Source organism: Vombatus ursinus, unplaced genomic scaffold, assembly GCF_900497805.2.
Source record: "Vombatus ursinus unplaced genomic scaffold, bare-nosed wombat genome assembly UNPS02009132.1, whole genome shotgun sequence".
Taxonomy (NCBI): Eukaryota; Metazoa; Chordata; class Mammalia; order Diprotodontia; family Vombatidae; genus Vombatus; species Vombatus ursinus.
The window spans coordinates 16,392,611-16,411,631 of record NW_020948910.1 but is presented as its reverse complement, the minus strand read 5'-3'; the positions used below and the strand labels follow the sequence as shown (position 1 = coordinate 16,411,631).

The 19,021-nt window shown below is 34.0% G+C and overlaps 1 protein-coding gene across 2 annotated transcripts in view; it reads left to right on the top strand.

Moving 5' to 3' along the window:
• Window positions 1–1,805: 1,805 nt before the first annotated feature.
• The window catches only part of EYA4 (EYA transcriptional coactivator and phosphatase 4), an 87,815-nt gene continuing 70,599 nt past the window's right edge, over window positions 1,806–19,021 (top strand). The window contains exons 1-2 of one of the 2 annotated variants that reach the window (XM_027850712.1): window positions 1,806–1,926; window positions 15,888–15,965. In XM_027850712.1, the coding sequence (XP_027706513.1) occupies window positions 1,806–1,926; window positions 15,888–15,965 (199 nt within the window). The remainder of the gene's footprint in view (window positions 1,927–15,887; window positions 15,966–19,021) is intronic. The other variant, XM_027850713.1, reaches the window with a different exon arrangement.

Sequence of the window (19,021 nt, the reverse complement as noted above, 5' to 3'; positions counted from 1 at the left end):
ATGGACTTCAGCACATTTAAAAGGCATGATACTAGGTTTGGGGGGTGCTTACAAAGATGAGTAAGATATAGTTACTGCCTTCAAGGGGAGATAAAATGTGCACAAATATTACAATACAAAAGAGAATATTAGTGCGTAGAGAGCTAAAAACAAAATGAACTAAATGTGAGAAGAGGTTTAATTTCCAATTGAATGGATCGTGGAAAGCTCTATGAATGAAGTGGCATTGGAACTAGAGTTGGAAGGATAGATGGATAGATAGTACCATAGAGGCATTTTAAATATATGAAACAGTACATGCCATAGAGAAAAAAAGATATAGAACATGTTCATAGAACACTGAGTAATCCACTTTGACTAGACCTCAACTGTCTCTTATCTTTACCAAGGTCAAATAACAAATGGTGGATCCAGGGTTCAAACTCTGATCTTTGGACACCTAGTCTAGTGCTGCCTTTGAGTGTATAAGTAAAGACTCTAAGAAAGCTAATACTCTTTGTCTAAACAGAAGGACCTATAATCAGTATTCTAGATAGGTTCAGTTTTAGTTTGTTTCAGTTCAACATCCTTAACATACACAAATCCATACCCCCAATAATCTAGAGGTTTTGATTTTAGCCCTTATCCATGTTACCCATCAATGGTAGAAGACAATTACCAAGGGCATGTTACCACCAGTATTCAACAAGCACAGAGTTACACAAACATGGGAATGAAAACTAACCAGACTTTTGAGATGACATTGATCAATCACCAGTGACTCATTTACAAGGGGACTTGTTTCTTCTCATGATAAACTAAAGAAGAGGTAATACATTTTACATGTCCTGGGATCATATCTTGTCTTTATGAAATAATTGCCCTTGCTAATATGTATATATATATATATATATACACATACATATATATACATATATATATATATCTGTCCATATAGACGATAGACACATAGACATGCCCATATACACACACACATACATACATACAAGCACATGTACATGTTTACTTCTCTTCAAAATCCTTTCTCCATTACTTTGTGTAGGCTGTGTTCCTATGTAGGTTTATGTGCAGTATTAGTTCCTGAATGGTTTATGTATTTGTATTATAAAGGCTAAATGGCACTGTATCTTTTAGAGGGGAAAAGGATCTTTTCTTTGTGTAAAAATGAAATTATAATATTGAGCAAATAAATATTATTCTTTCTAATTTGGGATGCAATTAATAAAATTGATAAAGTTTAATTATATACATTTTGTGTAGTAATTTAATTGATGTAGAGAATTTTAGGTGAAGAAATTCCCTCTACCAGTACAGATCAGCAACTATTCTCCAATTTAAAATGTTAGAGAGTTGTCTGGGACACTAAAAGGTTAAAAGACTGTTCAGGCTTAGACAGCCAGTATTTGTCACTGGCAGAAACTAAATGTAGATCTTCATGAATCCACAACAGAAGCCAACCTACTATCTACTGTACCATACTGCCTCTTGCAGGTCTGGACCAAAAATGAATTTCTATTTGATTCTTTAAAAATAGGACATTTCTTATTTGAAATAGTTCCAGCAGCAGTGGTGGTAGAAAAAAAAATGATAGTTTGAGCCACAGCAGTACATTTAAAAAAAATACTCTGATTTAAAAACATCAATTTTAATCAAACTTCAATTTTCATATTATTGCCATACCTAGTAACAGTCAGCTGTAACATAACTGGTCACATGCCTCAGTAGAATAACATGTATAGGTTATTAAAGAATGATTGCTGGGATTTCAACTTTTTTACTGTGCTACTTCCTGCTCTAACAGGTCTATGGAAATGCAGGACCTAGCAAGTCCTCATACTCTTGTTGGAAGTAGTGATACTCCTGGTAGCTCCAAACTGGATAAATCTAATCTCAGCAACACATCAGTTACAACAAATGGGACAGGAGGTAAGTATAAAACCCAGAAGTTGGACAGAATATAAATTTGAATGCTTAGTGTTAGGCATGTGCTAATAAATGAGTAAAGGTCTCCTTAATTAACATCATGTCTCCTCATTAGGCCCAAATATATGTTTAGAAAATATGTGATTTATTATTAGGTCAACTCTCTTTCTATTCTTTGTCATATTCTAAAACTGGAAACATATAAGGATAATTAAAAAAAAAAACTGGTTCTGCTTCTGAGCAGTGCATATTGCTGGGACACTTCATTGTCCTTTGCATGTCTTTAAAAAGTTTACTCAAGGATGAGGAAAGGGAGTCTTGGACACTAATTTCAGAAAAAGCAGACTGATAGTGCATCTAATGCATCAGAGTGTGGTTTTGAGTTCTCTCTGGCTCTAAATTTAATAATTAAAAATTACCAAGAAATTGACTTACCTTGTGTTCAAAATGATTGCTGAAGCAGGAAAAAAAAATTAAAACAGGTGTTCAAAGTTTTCTTTTCAAAGGACGAAGTTATTTGTGTTGTTTTTTTTTTCAAAATAGGGGTGACATTGTGTTGCTTTTGTTTTCTTTAGATATATTCAGTTAGAATATGTGTTATAAGCAACATATAAATAGTTATTACAATAAATTAGAAATTCAAATTGCTCTGAACACAAGAGACTATTGGAAATGATCAGATATAGGTAGTTGCCACAAAATACTTTTTTATTATTTATCAATATACTTTAGTTCTTCCAACTGTTGGTGGAGTGGCAGAGGAAAGACCAGTGTCTATTATAAATTCAGTTTTGAAATTATTTTCTGAGTCAAGTTGTGCACATTATAAGTTGCCTGCATCAAAAACTTTTCCACCAAACTCTCTGTAGCTTAGCTTTTTTTTCTTGTTTATAGATGATAACTCATCTCTCTACATTACACATAATTCTAGTTAATATCAATGGGCTTTTTTATGCACATAAAGAGGAAGGAGTAGGCCACTTAGTGATGACTTTTAGATTAAGTACATTTGCATTTAAAACTCAAATCAAGTACAACTATTAGGATTAAAAAACTCTCAAAACTCTGGAAACTCACTTTCACAAGGACACTAATAATCATGTGCATATATTTTACTTGAATAAAATAAACTGTATAAAATAATACTCATAAAAGCAATACAGCACAGTTAAAAGACTTGGCTCAAAGTGCAAAAACACTTATAAGCATTGAAGATTATTCATAGACACTGAGCAGGCCTTCAAACAATGAACCATTCTACTATTCCTGTTCTCAGGAGACACCATGACTGTTTTAAATACTGCAGACTGGTTGCTGAGTTGTAACACTCCTTCTTCTGCAACAAGTATGAGAGACCATGGTACACTGCATGTGTGTGGCTGTGTGGATTTGCCCTTATGGTTTGGGTCCTTGTTTCTATTCTATGGTGTGTGCCACTGCTGTGTGTTTCATTACTTTTAAGAGAGAAACAAGAAAAATAAATACGCTTTTGCTTAACAGTTTCCAAATGTTAGGCTATTTTTTCTACCATAAAATCAATGTTTTTTATACAAAGATTTTTCAAAATATGCCTTGAAGGGTAACTTTTGGAGATATGTGTGTTCATGCAGTTGGCTTGAATAAACTGACCAGTTACAAATCAGTTAAAAGAGGTGAGGTTGTTTTTGTTTTTGTTTTTGTTTTGTTTTGTTTTGTTTTTGTTGTTGTTTTTTCTGGTGGGGGGGGTTGGGGATGGGATTTTAAACCTTAAACATCCCTAATGAGATACCTACATCAATTTAGAATGCCAAAGAGCTTCTGAAATCCAATAACATTTTTATTTTGAATTATGAAATCCTTCAGTTCCAAACATAATCCATTAATAAGCTATATGGCATGAAAAGTTAGCTGTTCAGTCCTTTCAGTCATGTCTGACTCTTTGCAACCCCATTCGGGGTTTTCTTGGCAAAGACACTGAAGTGGTTTGCCATTTCCTTCTCCAACTCATTTGATAGATGAGAAAATGGAGGCAAACAGGGTTAAGTGACTTGCCCAGGGTCACACAACTAATAAGTGCCTGAGGCCAGATTTGAACTTAGGAAGACTCCAGGCCCAGCATTCTATCTACTGCACCACACAGCTGTCCCACATGAAAGTTAATATGGTCTTTAAAATTTAGTAAGTTTTATTTTTTTCTTCATAATTCATCATGATGCCATCTTTAGGAACTATTTTGAGGATTGAAAAAAGAAGTTATATATATTGAGAACTGAGTTACACTAGTATTTGTATTAATTTGATTCAATTTTTGCGGTTAGAATGGGCTTAGTTTTCTCGGCCTCAGGATAATGTCAGTGATTTCTTGATTAGAATTAACAATAAATTGTAAACATAATCAGTTCCTGATATCTTTTTTCTTAGTTTAAAAAAAATTATTCTATCCTCATTTTTTTTTGCTAAAATCATACTTCTGACCATTTACGGAGCAAAATAACAATAGTCCTAGAGGAAGCATAATATATTAATCTGAATAGGTACAGGGAGTTTTCTCAATGGGAATTCCCTATAGTAAGGAAATCACAGTGGGTCTGGTTAAAAAGTAATAATAATAATAATGGAACATAAATATTTTGCTATATCCTATATCTGAAGTGAGAAATTGAAATATATTGCTTTTCCAATAATCACTATATTTTAAGTTTTCTTAACATTCTTATACTTACCTTATGAGGAGCACTTGGTTTCCTGTTTCCCAATGTTACAATACAGTTATTAAATCACAACTGTCAAACATGGTTAACAAAATTCAGTTTTCACATATTACAAAAACAGTCTTCTTTATTATGAATAGCTATATGATGTATAACTTTATAAAGAAAAATGCTAAGGAAGTAATTATCTGAAAGCCAGAATATGATACTGGTTTTATGAAGTCTTAATGCCTTGTGTATGTAAAGTCTTCATAAATGTTTGGGACATTACTTTTCCTCCTCAGTAGAAATATTTCAAATATTTGTAGTTCTCATATTAACATATCTGAATGTGGGAAGCAATGGAGTCAGAAGAATGTCACAATGGATAAGGCCCTGGGCCTGGAGCCAAAAAGATATAAGTTCAAATGTGACCTTAGACAATTACTAACTATGCCAGTTACTTTATCTCTGTTTGCCTTTTGTGCCTGCGACTGCAACATGAGGATCAAATGAGATATTGTTGTAAAGTGCTTAGCAGTGCCTGGCACACAGTAGGTGCTACATAAATGCTAGCTATTCTTATTCTTACTGGAAATGTTAAAGTTTCTATCCATAAAAGTTTTAGAATCTTAATTTAAAAGGTTTTTAGTAATTTTCTTTCATTGTCATTTGAAGTGTAAATGTATAGAAGTTACTCATTATATTACTAGTAACTGTTGCATTATAATTGAAAAAAATCTATGCAATTAAAAAGGCATGCCTTGTGACCAGTTCTCCCTATTAATTTTCATTTATTGTTAGATCAATAACTAAATTAAATTAACTCTTTAAATAACTTATTCCAATAGGAAAAATACATAAGAACTGAATTTAGTTTATTATGTGTATAAGAATATGACATCTCCTCAATCATAGTCATCAAGAATATAGCAAATAATTGAATTACTTATTATAAAGTTACTATCTTGTCAATACTTTTTCACTGATGGGTTTCTCTTAAGAACTCAAATATGTAGTGACAATTATTTTCTTTCTTTTTTTTTTTAAAGGCAATTGGGGTTAAGTGACTTGCCCAGGGTCACACAGCTACTAAGTGTCAAGTGCTTGGTCTGAGGCCAGATTTGAACTTAGGTCCTCCTGACTTCAGGGCCAGTGCTCTATCTACTGTGCCACCTAGCTGCCCCCAACAATTATTTTCATGGGATTAAGTTTTATTTTCCTCCAGTATGTTAAGATAAATAACTGACTACTTTGACTAATCGAATTTATGAATAAAAGTACTGAAGCTAGTGGCTGCAAAAGCGATAAGTTTTTCTTTTAACTTTGATATTTATTATTTGGAGAAGAGGCATATCAAGATTTGGTAAAGGACAAATTTTGATTGGTTTCATGCACATTTTTATGATTTGGTTTTATATAATCCAATAGAAGTGGAATGTTTTAGAACTTTAGCATTCAAGGAGATCTCTTGAATGCATTTTTTTTCTGGAGGAAAATCATGGTACTTTGTACATAGTACACCCTTAAATGCTTACTGGATTAAATAACAGCCAGGCCAATGGTATTAAAATTCAAGGGTATCTAAATACTCTTCATACAAATGTTGTTATTTATGGCTGTCATAATTTCTCTCATCATTTAGAATGGTGTACCAAATTTAAAAATTTATGGTTATTTTTGGACAGAAAGAAATTAACATGGCATTCATAGATTAAGAGAAAGGTATCTTTCAAGAAGACATGTTGACTTAGAATAAAAATAAAACTATAAGCTATTCCACTTATTAAGACCATTCATAGTACAGAAAAATGTTGTTTATGGCCTTGATTTAGTGTTACATAGTATAACCATTTTGACCCAACTGCCTTTAGAATCTTCTTCAGAACAAAGACTGCTAGGTATTACACAACATGATTTTGTGGTATGGAGAGATGTCCAGTGGGAAATTTATATATGAACTAATCCAATCATCTTGAAATCTCTGACCAATTTAATCCTTGGTCTCCAGAGATGAAAAACTAAAATATAAATAAATGAATCCAAATGTGGGATTATAGTACCCAGGGCAGGCATTTTTGGAAGATAAGGCAAGTTGTCTTTGCAGTCCATTCATCTCAAAAGACAACCTAAGCAGATTGTGGCCAAGTAAAAATGACAGGTCTAAAATAAATTTTAAGGAGAGGAAAAAAATGCAAAATGACCAATTCAGTAGTTTCTAAGAGATAACAAAATGTACAGATATAACATTAACCAAGTCTACAGACTTAATAATTGTCCCTTCTCATTAAAGTCAAACATCTGGCTTTATTAAACTGGTTTGATCAATTCATTCTTCTCTGGCCTAGACTCTCACTCATGTTAGCTACTTTCCTATAAACAGAAGCTGTTTGACAGTGAAAATGTGGTGTAAATTGACGGCTTTGTCTGTAGAGACTTTTAATGTAGTATTGTACATATTACATTGGTATTTACAACCACTTCTCCCCACTTTATAACTTCCTCAGAAATCATGGTGGTGAGTTATCTTTTAATCTGTCATTTTTATCATGTAGAAAATTTCACCCACAAAATTGTCCCTAACAGTTATCACTACTCCTGTGGTCATGAAAAAAAAAAGTTTGTTTTTCCCAATAGACTAAGTGATTGATTTGTTAGATGGATCAACTATAAGAGCCATAAAATTGTTATTATAGAATTAGTATGTCCCCTAACTGTTATGGTTCCTCTTACAACATGAAAATAGTAAAACTTCAGTGCTTTAAAAACCTTTTAGGGGGCGGAGCCATGATGTCAGAGTGAAAGCAGTGACTTGCTTGAGCTCTCCCCCAAACCCCTCCAAATGCCTGTTAAAAAATGACTCTAAACAAATTCTAAAGCAGCAGAACCCACAAAAAGACAGAGTGAAACAAATTTTCAGCCCAAGACAACCTAGATGGTTGATCAGAAAGGTATATCAGGCTGGGCTGGGAGAGGAACGCAGTGCAGTATGGGTGTGCAGGCCACAGTGAGCCTGGAGCAGGCCTTGGAGGACTGAATCACAGGCCTCTGTGGTGGTTTCCAGACTTCTCAACCCACAAACACCAAAGACAACTTAGAAGGTCACTGGAAAAAGTCTGTGACTGCAGTGAGAGAAGCAGGGGCAGCAGCTGCTTCCTGAGCTTCCTGGCCCACAGACTGAGGGGGAATCGAGTGGCTGATCAGAGGGGGATTGCAGGAATCTCTTTGCCAGTGCTGAGGCAGGAATCTCTTGCTTTACCAGTGCTTGGATCTGGGTCACAGTTCTGGGTGGTGGTCCTGGGGTGAGGAGGAGTGCTGACATGGTGGAGCTTGTTGTGGTGGTGGAGAGGAAGCACCTCGCCCCTTATTATACCATCTTGGAAGAATTGAAAATTTACAGGTCCCTAGAAGTATCTCTGAAAACAGCTGTACAAACCCCCGAAGCTTGGGACAGTTCATTCTCCACACTGGAAACAAACTTTTATCTTAACAAAGAGTTTAAAACTCAAGTAATTGGCTGGGATCATGAGCAAGCAGAGCAAGAAGAGTCAGATTATATTATCTTACTTTGGGGACAAAGAAGATCAAAACATACAACCAGAAGAAGACAACAAAGTCAAAGCTCCTACATCCAAAGCCTCCAAGAAAAATATGAATCAGTCCCAGGCCTTGGAAGAGCTCAAAAGGGATTTTGAGAAGCAAGTAAGAGAAGTAGAGGAAAAACTGGGAAGAGAAATGAGAGTGATGCAAGAAAATCATGAAAAACAAGTCAACAGCTTGCTAAAGGAGACCCAAAAAAATACTGAAGAAAATAATACCATAAAAAATAGCCTAACCCAAATGGCAAAAGAGGTCCAAAAAGCCAATGAGGAGAAGAATGCCCTAAAAAGCAAAATTGGCCAAACAGAAAAGGAAGTTCAAAAGATTACTGAAGAAAATACTTCCTTAAAAATTAGAATAGAGCAATTGGAAGCTAGTGACTTTATGAGAAATCAAGACACTGTAAAACAAATCCAAAATTATGAAAAATTAGAAAACAATGTGAAATATCTCATTGGAAAAACGACTGACCTGGAAAATAGATCCAGGAGACAGAACTTAAAAATTATTGGACTACCTGAAAGCCATATCAAAAAAAGAGCCTAGACATTATCTTTCAAGAAACTATCAAGGAAAACTGCCCTGATATTTTAGAACCAGAGGGCAAAATAGAAATTGAAAGAATCCACTGATCTCCTCCTGAAAGAGATCCCCAAAGGAAAACTCCTAGGAATATTATAGTCAAATTCCAGAGTTCCCAGGTCAAGGAGAAAATATTACAAGCAGCCAGAAAGAAACAATTGAAATATTGTGGAAACACAATCAGGATAACACAAGATTTAGCAGCTTCTACATTAAGGGACCACAGGGCACGGAATACAATATTTCAGAGGGCAAAGGAGATAGGATTACAACCAAGAATCACCTACCCAGCAAAACTGAGTATAATCCTGCAGGGGAAAAAATGGTCATTCAGTGAAATAGAGGACTTTCAAGCATTCTTGATGAAAAGGCCAGAGCTGAATAGAAAATCTGACTTTCAAATACAAGACTCAAATGGAACATGAAGAGGTAAACAGGAAAAAGAAATCATAAGAGACTTATTAAGGTTGGACTGTTTACATTCCTGCGTGGAAAGATGATATTTGTAACTCATGAGACCTTTGTCAGTACTAGGGTAGTTGGCGGGAAAAAATTAAATGCATATACATATATATATATACACATAGATAGATGGAGGGCACAGGATGAGTTGAAGATGAAGGGGTCATATCTGGAGAAGATATAGATCAGGAAGACTGGAGATGGTTCCTGCTTACGCTATAATGGGAGAAGAAAGGAAAGCTGCAAAATAGAAAGGGTTGGGCAGGTACCCATGATGAAACCAGTCATTTCTGGGGAAGAATACTGGGATTTCTCAAGCTGGAGGATACCCCAAGCATGGAAAACTCAATAGCAAAATGAAAACAGTCCATTTTTTTTTTTAGTGTCCAGGCATTGATTCTTTTTGCTGAAGCTCTGTCTTCTCTGGTTGGGACCACATCAGTTTGCTTTTGTCCAGGTTTCATCCTTTGATAGGCAATGGAAAAATTGAGTTATCATACTAAAGTCAAATAAAGATGAGATTTGGCACACTTAGTATTATCAGAAATCTGATGCTTTGAAAGCTCCATATCTCTCACATTGGCTCTACACAGCTAAATTCTAAGTTTGAAAAAGGAGGCAGTTGAAATGGATATTCATGAAATTTTTCCCAAAGTGACTACAAATTGTTTCGTGACAGTAAGTTAAAACCAGTGCAATAAATGTATACCTTGATGGTAATCCTCTGATGACATCAAGGTAGTCACACATTGTTTTAATAAGTTTTATAATTAAATTATATACAATTGTCCATTTTTGTGGGTTGGGGGCAGAAGAAGGAGAAGCTATACAGTTCTTTTTGGGGGTAGGGTGGGGAGAAGGAATAAAAACACCAAATTAAACAAGTAATTCAAGACCAAAGAGAATATTACAGATTCACTAGGTATCAATCATTTGATCCATTACCTTTCATCAATGTCATCATCCTTAATATCAATCAATTAATAAGCATTCATTAAGTACCTACTATATACCAGGCATTGTACTAGGTATTGGAAATACAAAGACCACAATAAGATAGTTCCTGCTTTCAAGAAACTTCCATTCTTTGGGGGAAAATAATCTGTAAACTCATACATATATATTCAAAGTGTATCCATACAACATATATACATAGTTCTATAAACTATGATATGGAAACTATGATATGTTTACAGAACAATTATTCTGGCATCCTTTGTTATAATGCTCAAGCTTAGAATTCTGAAAAATTTTATGACACCACAGTCAATTAACATGTATGTCCTTGTGGAGCCCTTCTAGTATAGCTTGTTCATTTCCTTATTCATTTTTAATTGGATATATAGGCCTATTAATTTATGTACAAAATGATAATATTATGATTTACCAGCCTGGTCTTTAGTGACAAAGCTTTTGCCTGTTGTCAAAATTAAAATAATTTGATTGTGAAAAAAAAACATTGTAATCCTTAAAACTGGCATTTTCCCCCACTATGGAGATTAAAGAAAAATAAATCACCGTACACAAAATACAAATCTGATGAGCCTAGCAGCATGTTTCTAATAAGTTAGAATTGGAAAATGTTTCAAGTTTTGGATAAGTTGAAGAATAAAGTATTTTTCCATGAATGAAATGTCCCCAGACAATGTATATTAAGTTAATGAATATATGAAAAATATTTATAAAATGTTTCCTGTGTGCTAAGCACTAAGCTAAGTGCTTGGGATACAAATTCAAAAGCTGATAATACCTAAACTGAAGGAAGTTACATTCTGATGGAGAGAAAAATGCATATAAAGGAGTGGTGGCCAGGGACCAATATTTTGGTCTCAATGTTACAGAGAAGGTAAAGTCATAAGGAGTCTTAGGACAATAGGTTGGCATACCCTTTCCAGGAATGATGACAGAGCTTATTTGATTATAAAATTGGAGTACTTATCAATCTTCAGATAAAAAAACAAGGGAAGTATACATATTCCTAAAATTTGCAGAAAAAAATTGAATGAAAGAAAATCTATAAATATAATTTTGAGTTATTTATAGTAAAAATTAGTTGTTTAGAAGATTTAGAAGATTTGTTTTCCTTAATTTACTTTGCTGCCCTATATGTTTATAGTTACTGAAAAACAATTGTAATTATTTTGTATCAGCTATTAATCCCATAAATGTAAAACTAACATATTCTACCGATTAACAAATAATCCAGCTAATGAAGGAAAGTACAATTTAATCATTGTCTTCTCCCATTCTCTTTGCAACACAAATTATTTTCCATTGTCTTTATGCAGATAATACCCAGATCTTTATTTCAGCCCTAATCACTCTGTTGAACTTCAGTCCCATACCACCAACTGTGTTTTGGACATTTCAATTTGGATGTCACTCTATCATTTCAAACTAAATATGTTCAAAAGAGAACACATTTTCTTGCCCTGAAAACATTCCTCTTTCTCCAACTTCCTTATTACTGTTAAGGCCACTACCATCCTTCTAGTCACTAGTAAGTAAAATCTTGGTATCATCTTTAATTACTTATTGGCCCTCACCCAATATATTCAATTTGTTGTCAAATCTTGTCATTTTTACTTTCATATCATTTCTCTTACATGCCCCTTTCTCTCCACTGGCACAGCTGCTCCCATTGTATAGTTCCTCATCACCTCATACCTGGACTATTACGATCCTCTACTACCCACCATATACTCTATGATCTAGATACATTGGCACACTTGGTGTTCCCCATACATAACACTTCAGCTTTTCACTTTCTGTTCCTTATGCCTGGAGTGCCCCCCCCACCCCCTGCCTCATTTCCAACTCCTAGCTTCCTTGGCTTCTTTCAACATGCAGCCCATTTCCTCTTCTTCAAGAGAACTTGTATTCCTTCCTCCCCCTTCCCAAGTGAGTTTCTTCTAAGATTATCTTATATTTACACAGTATTTATCTTGTAGATATATAGTTTTTTTTTTTTGTATGCTCTCTTCCCCGTTAGAATACAAGCTCCTTGAGAAGAGGGAAATATAGGGTCTGGCATATAGTTGGTGCTTAATAAATGTTTGTTGATTGACTGAGGGACTGATTATTCAACTATATATACATATATGCACATATATATATGTATGTATTTAAGTAGAAAGTGTCTCTGGCCCAGTACCATAGGGCCATATAGGATACATCTTCCCCTTAGTATCCAAGTGTTCCTTGAGAGGTTGGGGGCAGGAGTGTCTCTTCTCTAATATTATTAACTGGAATCCCCACCATCCTTGTTTCTCTCATTGCTAATTGTCAGTGAATAGCATTGCAGTTCAATTTAACAACTTAACATTAGCTTTTAGAAAGGGATATTTACTTCAAAGATAGAACAATAATTGAGATATCAATGTTTCCTCCCAATACTTGGGGACACATTTTCACCTATACAATATTAATCTCTGGGAAGAGGAAGCTCAAATTTAGCTCAGTTCCTACATAGAATTGGTACACCAAAGTAATGTACAAAAGTAGAATTGCTCTTAGATGAGTCTTCATCTCAGCTACTACTATATTAGCTCCCAAAGGTCATTCCTGAAAGTCAGTCATGCTCATCTGAGGATTGCTGTTGAGCTGGCTACAAAGCTAGGATGCTATGATCCCGGGATATATAGACACTTTTCTTCTGATAATTAAAAACTCACAAGATTGGAAGCTCCAATCCCTTTACTTAGAAGGGAAAGAAGAAACTCATTGGCCGAGGACCAAAGCCCATTTAAGAGGGTAAATTTCAGCCTCCAAAGTCCTCTACATTTAAAGCATTGTGTCTCACCAGATGCCACCAGTGAAGGAGTCCAACCAGTCCCATAGCCAAGAGATTGATACAAAAAGACTAAGCAGAGGCTGACCCAACCGTTTTAGAATACACCAAGAATTGTGGCTATGCAGCCAATTAAAAATAAAGGCTTCCCTTAACCATGTAATTAGCAGACCAAAATCAGTTACAGAATATCTACACATTCTCCACAGTCTCTCTGAGACATTTCTATTTTACATCATCAGAACTTTTCCAGAAGCAGGATCTCTCACCTCTACCACATGGGGAATTTCCCTAAGCTGAGCATGCTTATAGACAGCACATGTACCCCATTCCCACTCCCATATTTATATCTATGTGATAGATATGTACACATATATGCAAACACATACCTATATACATATATGTCTATATCTATAACACACATATTCACAAATACATACATGTGTATATATACAGAAATATAAAACATTCATATATATATAGATAGATAGATAGATAGATACAGAGAAAGAGTTCCTTCCACACCCTCACCATTAAATTAATCTCTTTAGTATAGTTATTCCACTGTTTTTAAAATAAAATTTAACTTTGACAATCCTCCTGATATGTCAACAGTCATTATAGACCATAATATCTGTGATAGCTTTGGACTAGATTTCAAGTTTCCACGTATTAAAGAAAGGTAGAATTAGATGATCTCTGTCTAGTCCTATAATTCTGGTAAGTTTCAAAGAACAAATTAATAACTGCAGCTTAAAATTTTTTGATACTTTTGAAAGACACACATTTATTTCAGTATAATGAATATATCTTGGCATTTTGCTGCTTAAGATTGTGTCCACAGGCACCATTCCTCCCCTGTAATAATGAATCATCTTTGGCCAAAAACAATTAACCATATATAATCTTGATTATTTGGAGGAGGTGCCTTGTAACTAGTATGAGTACATGAGTAATGTGCAGTTAAGAAAGGAAGCATAATCAAATATATAATCTTGCTATTTTATAAGCTCCATAAGAAAGTAAAGTATAAGATGTGCCTATAGGAATGAGGCTGATTGCCATAAGTGGTTTTTGTTCCAATCCCTCTCGTACACAATTAAAAATTCCTGGGTGACATTTCTTGACCAGGTTTTGCTAATCACAAATATCAAAAGTTGAAGAGTATGTTGCCTCAAAGAAAACAGCATTCCGTCTGTATGTGTCCATCTGTGCACGTCCTCAGGGTTAGTCCATATAGCTGAATATACTAGTTAATTGGAAATACCAGCATTTAGGTAGAATCACAACTAAACTGTTGCTTGATCAATCTGACTTCCTCTTAAACATCTCAAGATGAAGTTATCAAAAAAAACCCAGTTACATTTTCTAATATGTAACAGTTTTTGTGATCAGGAAAGTTTTTCTGACCATGTATTCTGTGTTTCCATCATTGTTGAATCTTTAATGAAGATGAAAAGAGTCATTATCCTCAAAAATGTAAATCTCATTTGTTCCTGAAAATTGTATCCCTGCCCTCAAAAAGAAAAGAAAGTCCTTGCCCTCAAGGAGTTTATATTCTGGTAAGGAGGACAAAATGTAAAAAGAAACTGAAAAATTGGGGGAAGGGAAGAAGACATCCTCATTGGCATGTTGGAGAAAGTCTGGATAATTAAAAGTGGAGCCCAGAGAGAAATGAAGGCATGACTGAATTGGATACTTTCCCAACAGAGATTCTGAGAGAAATTAGTGAATTAGAGAAAGAGACCACGGAAGCAGGATCTTCTACAAGTTTTCTTCTTACCCAAATATTGATCTGATTAGTTCTGATTCTTTGAAAGGATTGCCTAATTGCTGCTATGTGCATCCCATTATGATTACTTTTCTAATAGAATAGCCATGCATATATGTTTAGTCTGTGGTCAGCAATGACACCTTGCATGCTTTTTTCCCACATACTTGGTCATATTAATCTATTTCTCACCTTGCATTTCCAGAATTTATTGCTGCTGCTAAACCATATTATTCACTTTGTAACACAATCATATCAAGGGATGCTAAATGCGAAATAATTCGCAAAGAATTCAATTTCTATCCTTTCTGCCTTGACATTTTCCAGTATCTTTTCTACAATAGGAAGAATACGACAGAATCTTTACACTTCAATGCAATGTATACATTGGCTTTAATATTCTTGTCCAATAAATAAAATCGATAGAGCTGGTAATCTGTGATAGACCTTAACACCCATACAACAGAAGTTTCCAAATCATATACCCGTATAGAAATGATATACCAGGATGTGCACAATTGTATATCACATCTAAACATCACTATTTGGAATTTGTTATGAAAGTACGTGACTGCTTAGTCTCTGCTAGAAACAGGAAATAGAATATAATTTCTTACCTACTGCATCACTTAGTCCTCAGTTCAACAATTTTACATAGTCTTGTTTTATTATTGTGCTTTTTAACAGGCTTATTGGAAAGAACAAAGAATACCTTTTGATCATGAGTAAGATTGAATAGAGAGGAGTGACCAAATATTTCTTCAGTCTCTTAACTACAAAACCGGCTTGTCAGTGGTTGAGCTAAGAATTAAACTGTGTATAATTCTGTTTTACTTAAAATTAGCTACCTTTTAAAGCCAGGTTCTTGAGGTAATTAGTTTAGCTAAAGTGTTTTGAATTAAATTTTACATATAAATGCATGCTTTAGAAGATAAATTAACAAGACTTTATCATATACTTACTTTTTTCCCCTTTGCACGTACATGTTAGCTAGAAAATCTCACTGTCAAACTGGGATGAGATTGTATGTGAAAATTTAGAAGTAAAACTCATGTCTGCTTATTCTTCTACATAGTGTCTCTTCTTGCAGTCAAAACAGAGCCCATGAACAACAATGAAACAACCACAACAACTGGAGATGGAGCGCTTGACACTTTTACTGGGTCAGGTAAAGCCTTAACCTCATGTTGTTATGTACACATTGGCATATTCATCATACTTTCTCATGAATAAGCCCCGTAAATGCAACAGTAGCTGCAGATGTTAAAATACTTAGAATCATAAATGTTACTTTACAAAGTAAAAAGAAAAAAAAAGTACTTCCCTTTTTAAAGAGAAACCTAGTAGTCATAAATCTATGTTTTTAAGAATTATAACTGGTTCTACAAAAAGGTTGTAATTAAAATATAATTTTGTGTATTTTGGATAACTTGTTAAAATTCACATTTAAATTCATGACAATGAAATAATCATAGGTGGCTTTGGTAATTATTGTACATAAAGTTTTATTAATTTAATAAGTGGGTTGTACTAGCTATAAACTTTATCCTTCCAGCATTGATAGTTAAATTATGTAAAAATTGCCTTCTATCCATGACTTGGAATGTAAAATTATACATTTGATTCTTTCTAAGTAACCTCGTTTCCTCCATAGATTTTTTTTAATTCTTCTTTGTAAGCAGCTGAGTGAAAAGTATTAAAGGTTAATGGACTGCAGGAAAGCACATGTTGCTTGCATTAGAACGTTAAATTGGATAGTGCTACCTTTAATATTAATGCATCGAGGGGAACAATAGTGTAACTGTAAACATCAGCTCATTTTTAATGTAAATTCCTATGTAACTCCCAGTAGGTTAGTAAATAAGTTGACTTAGTCAAAAGTTTTACAAAGAAAAGTTAAAATACTCTGCTGCTCATTTAGTTCTTTCTGGAAGTAATGGATTTTTACATTGCCTAAGAAGGTGAATATTTAACATATAAAATATTTAAAGTAATAGGATTTGGCTAGGTGTTATATGTGTATGAACTTGTATCTTTGTAGAGTAATGTGTTTGTGTGTGTGTTTTAATGTGGTTATACTTTTGTCATGAAATTTAACTACATTCTTCAAATAAAGGACATAATATACTTTTCTAAGTAGTAGAAATAAATGCTATTCATTGAATTTCAGTATCAAAATAAATGGAAACTCACTACACATACTTGTATTAATTAGTAGCAGAAGCACTATGAGAACCAGGCCTCCTGATTCTGGACAGACCCAGTGTTCTCACCAGTGGATTGTTCTACATAGCTAATATTAACTTGCCCAGAACACTGGACATGAAGTTAGGGAAATTTGAGATTAATCCTTCCTCCAACATTTACTAACCGTATGAACTGGAACATGATCATTTAATTGCTACTTGCCTCAGTTTCCTCATCTGTAAAATGGGGGTAATAATAGCACCTACTTTCCAAGGCTGTTGTGAGGACAAAATGAGCTATTACTTATAAAGCACTTTGCAAATCTTAAAATACTACGTAAATGTTAGTTATTGTTGTTGTTATCACCAAAATTGCAGAAGAAAATTCTATGTCCCAAAAATGCATTGAAAATAGATGACAGAAAATCAATTAAAAATTTTGTAAAAACACAAAGATACAGCTTACATGAAAATAGTTAAAATCACGTATGTATCAAGCCATGATGTTTTCTACTAGTCCAATAAGCAATTAATCCAGCATTTTCTTGAAAATGCTACTTGAAAATGATAATATTAACTCCAAGCAAAGCAAATATACATACAAATAATAAGGAAAGGAAGGATAAAAATATAGAATTAATAATGTAATTAAATAGCATCTTAAGTCAGTTAAGAGAATATAGAATAATACAATCTAATAATAACATTAATTATCAGAATGTTTTCTATGGCAATTAACTAATCCAACAACTCATTTTTCAAATGAGAAAAAAGGAGCTCAGGAGGTTACAGTTAATAGCTGTGGATAACTTCTTGATAGCTCAATAAGTGCTTATTATCAATTTATTGATAGTTCAATGACAGAACCAGGTCTCCTGATCCCTTAGCCTGGTCCTTTCATTGTTGTATCATTCTATATAAAATTGTGTTATAATTAACAGATAAATATATATGATGTGATGATGCATAAAAATCTTATGGTCAGCGTATTTGACCTACACTGCCTCACAGTATTCTTCACCAATATAATTTGATATCAGAACTCCAAGTTATTTAGCTATTTATGATGATGTTGACTTATTTACATTGTGCTTTACAATTTGCAAAATATTTTTCTCATGACAGCTCCTTGAAGCATTATAAGTATAATCTCCATTTTACTTATGAAGAAACAGAATCACAAAAAAGGTTTAGTGAGTTTTTGATGGTCATACACCCTTTTAAATGATGGAGCTAAAATTTAGCTTTGAATTTGCAAGATATCTGCCTCCAAAGCTGAAGATATTATAGAGAATTTATTGAATTCATTTTCAGAACACATTAGCCAAGTGGTAAATTTACTCACTTTATTTGATAGCAAGGAATTTCATTATGTCAAAAAAAAAGAAGAAAAGAAATGCAGTCAATGGTCAGTGTCCCAGGGCCAATAAGTGGCAAATGTAAAATGAAGACATTCTCTTAAAGTGATGCTCGCCATTGGTAGAATTATCTAAGTATACACTCAATTTTGGCAATTTATCCAAGTAGACTCTTGATTTGATAAATAAAGTCATGCACCTAGGATCACATTAATCTTAGGTCCTTGCATTAATTACCCTTATGTCTGGTTGAAATAAAACAAAATATTTGCCCTTTTAAAAGATTATATATCTTTTTTAACCACCTAATAACACTTAACATGTAAACATCTCATTTTTAATGAGGCAAAAGAAAAGAAAATTCAGGGGCAGCTAGGTGGCACAGTGGATAGAGCACCGGCCCTGGAGTCAGGAGGATGTGAGTTCAAAACCAAGCTCAGACACATAACACTCATTAGCTGTGTGACTCTGGGCAAGACACAACCCCAATTTCCTCACATAAAAACAAAAGAAAATTCAGATCACAAAGAAATTGGTGATGCTTTGTATATTTAAGTTAGATTACCAATTAATTAATCAACAAGCATTTATTAAGTACTTACTATGTCTCCAGGCACATTACTAAGCACTGGGGAAAGAAAGAAAGAAAGAAAGAAAGAAAGAAAGAAAGAAAGAAAGAA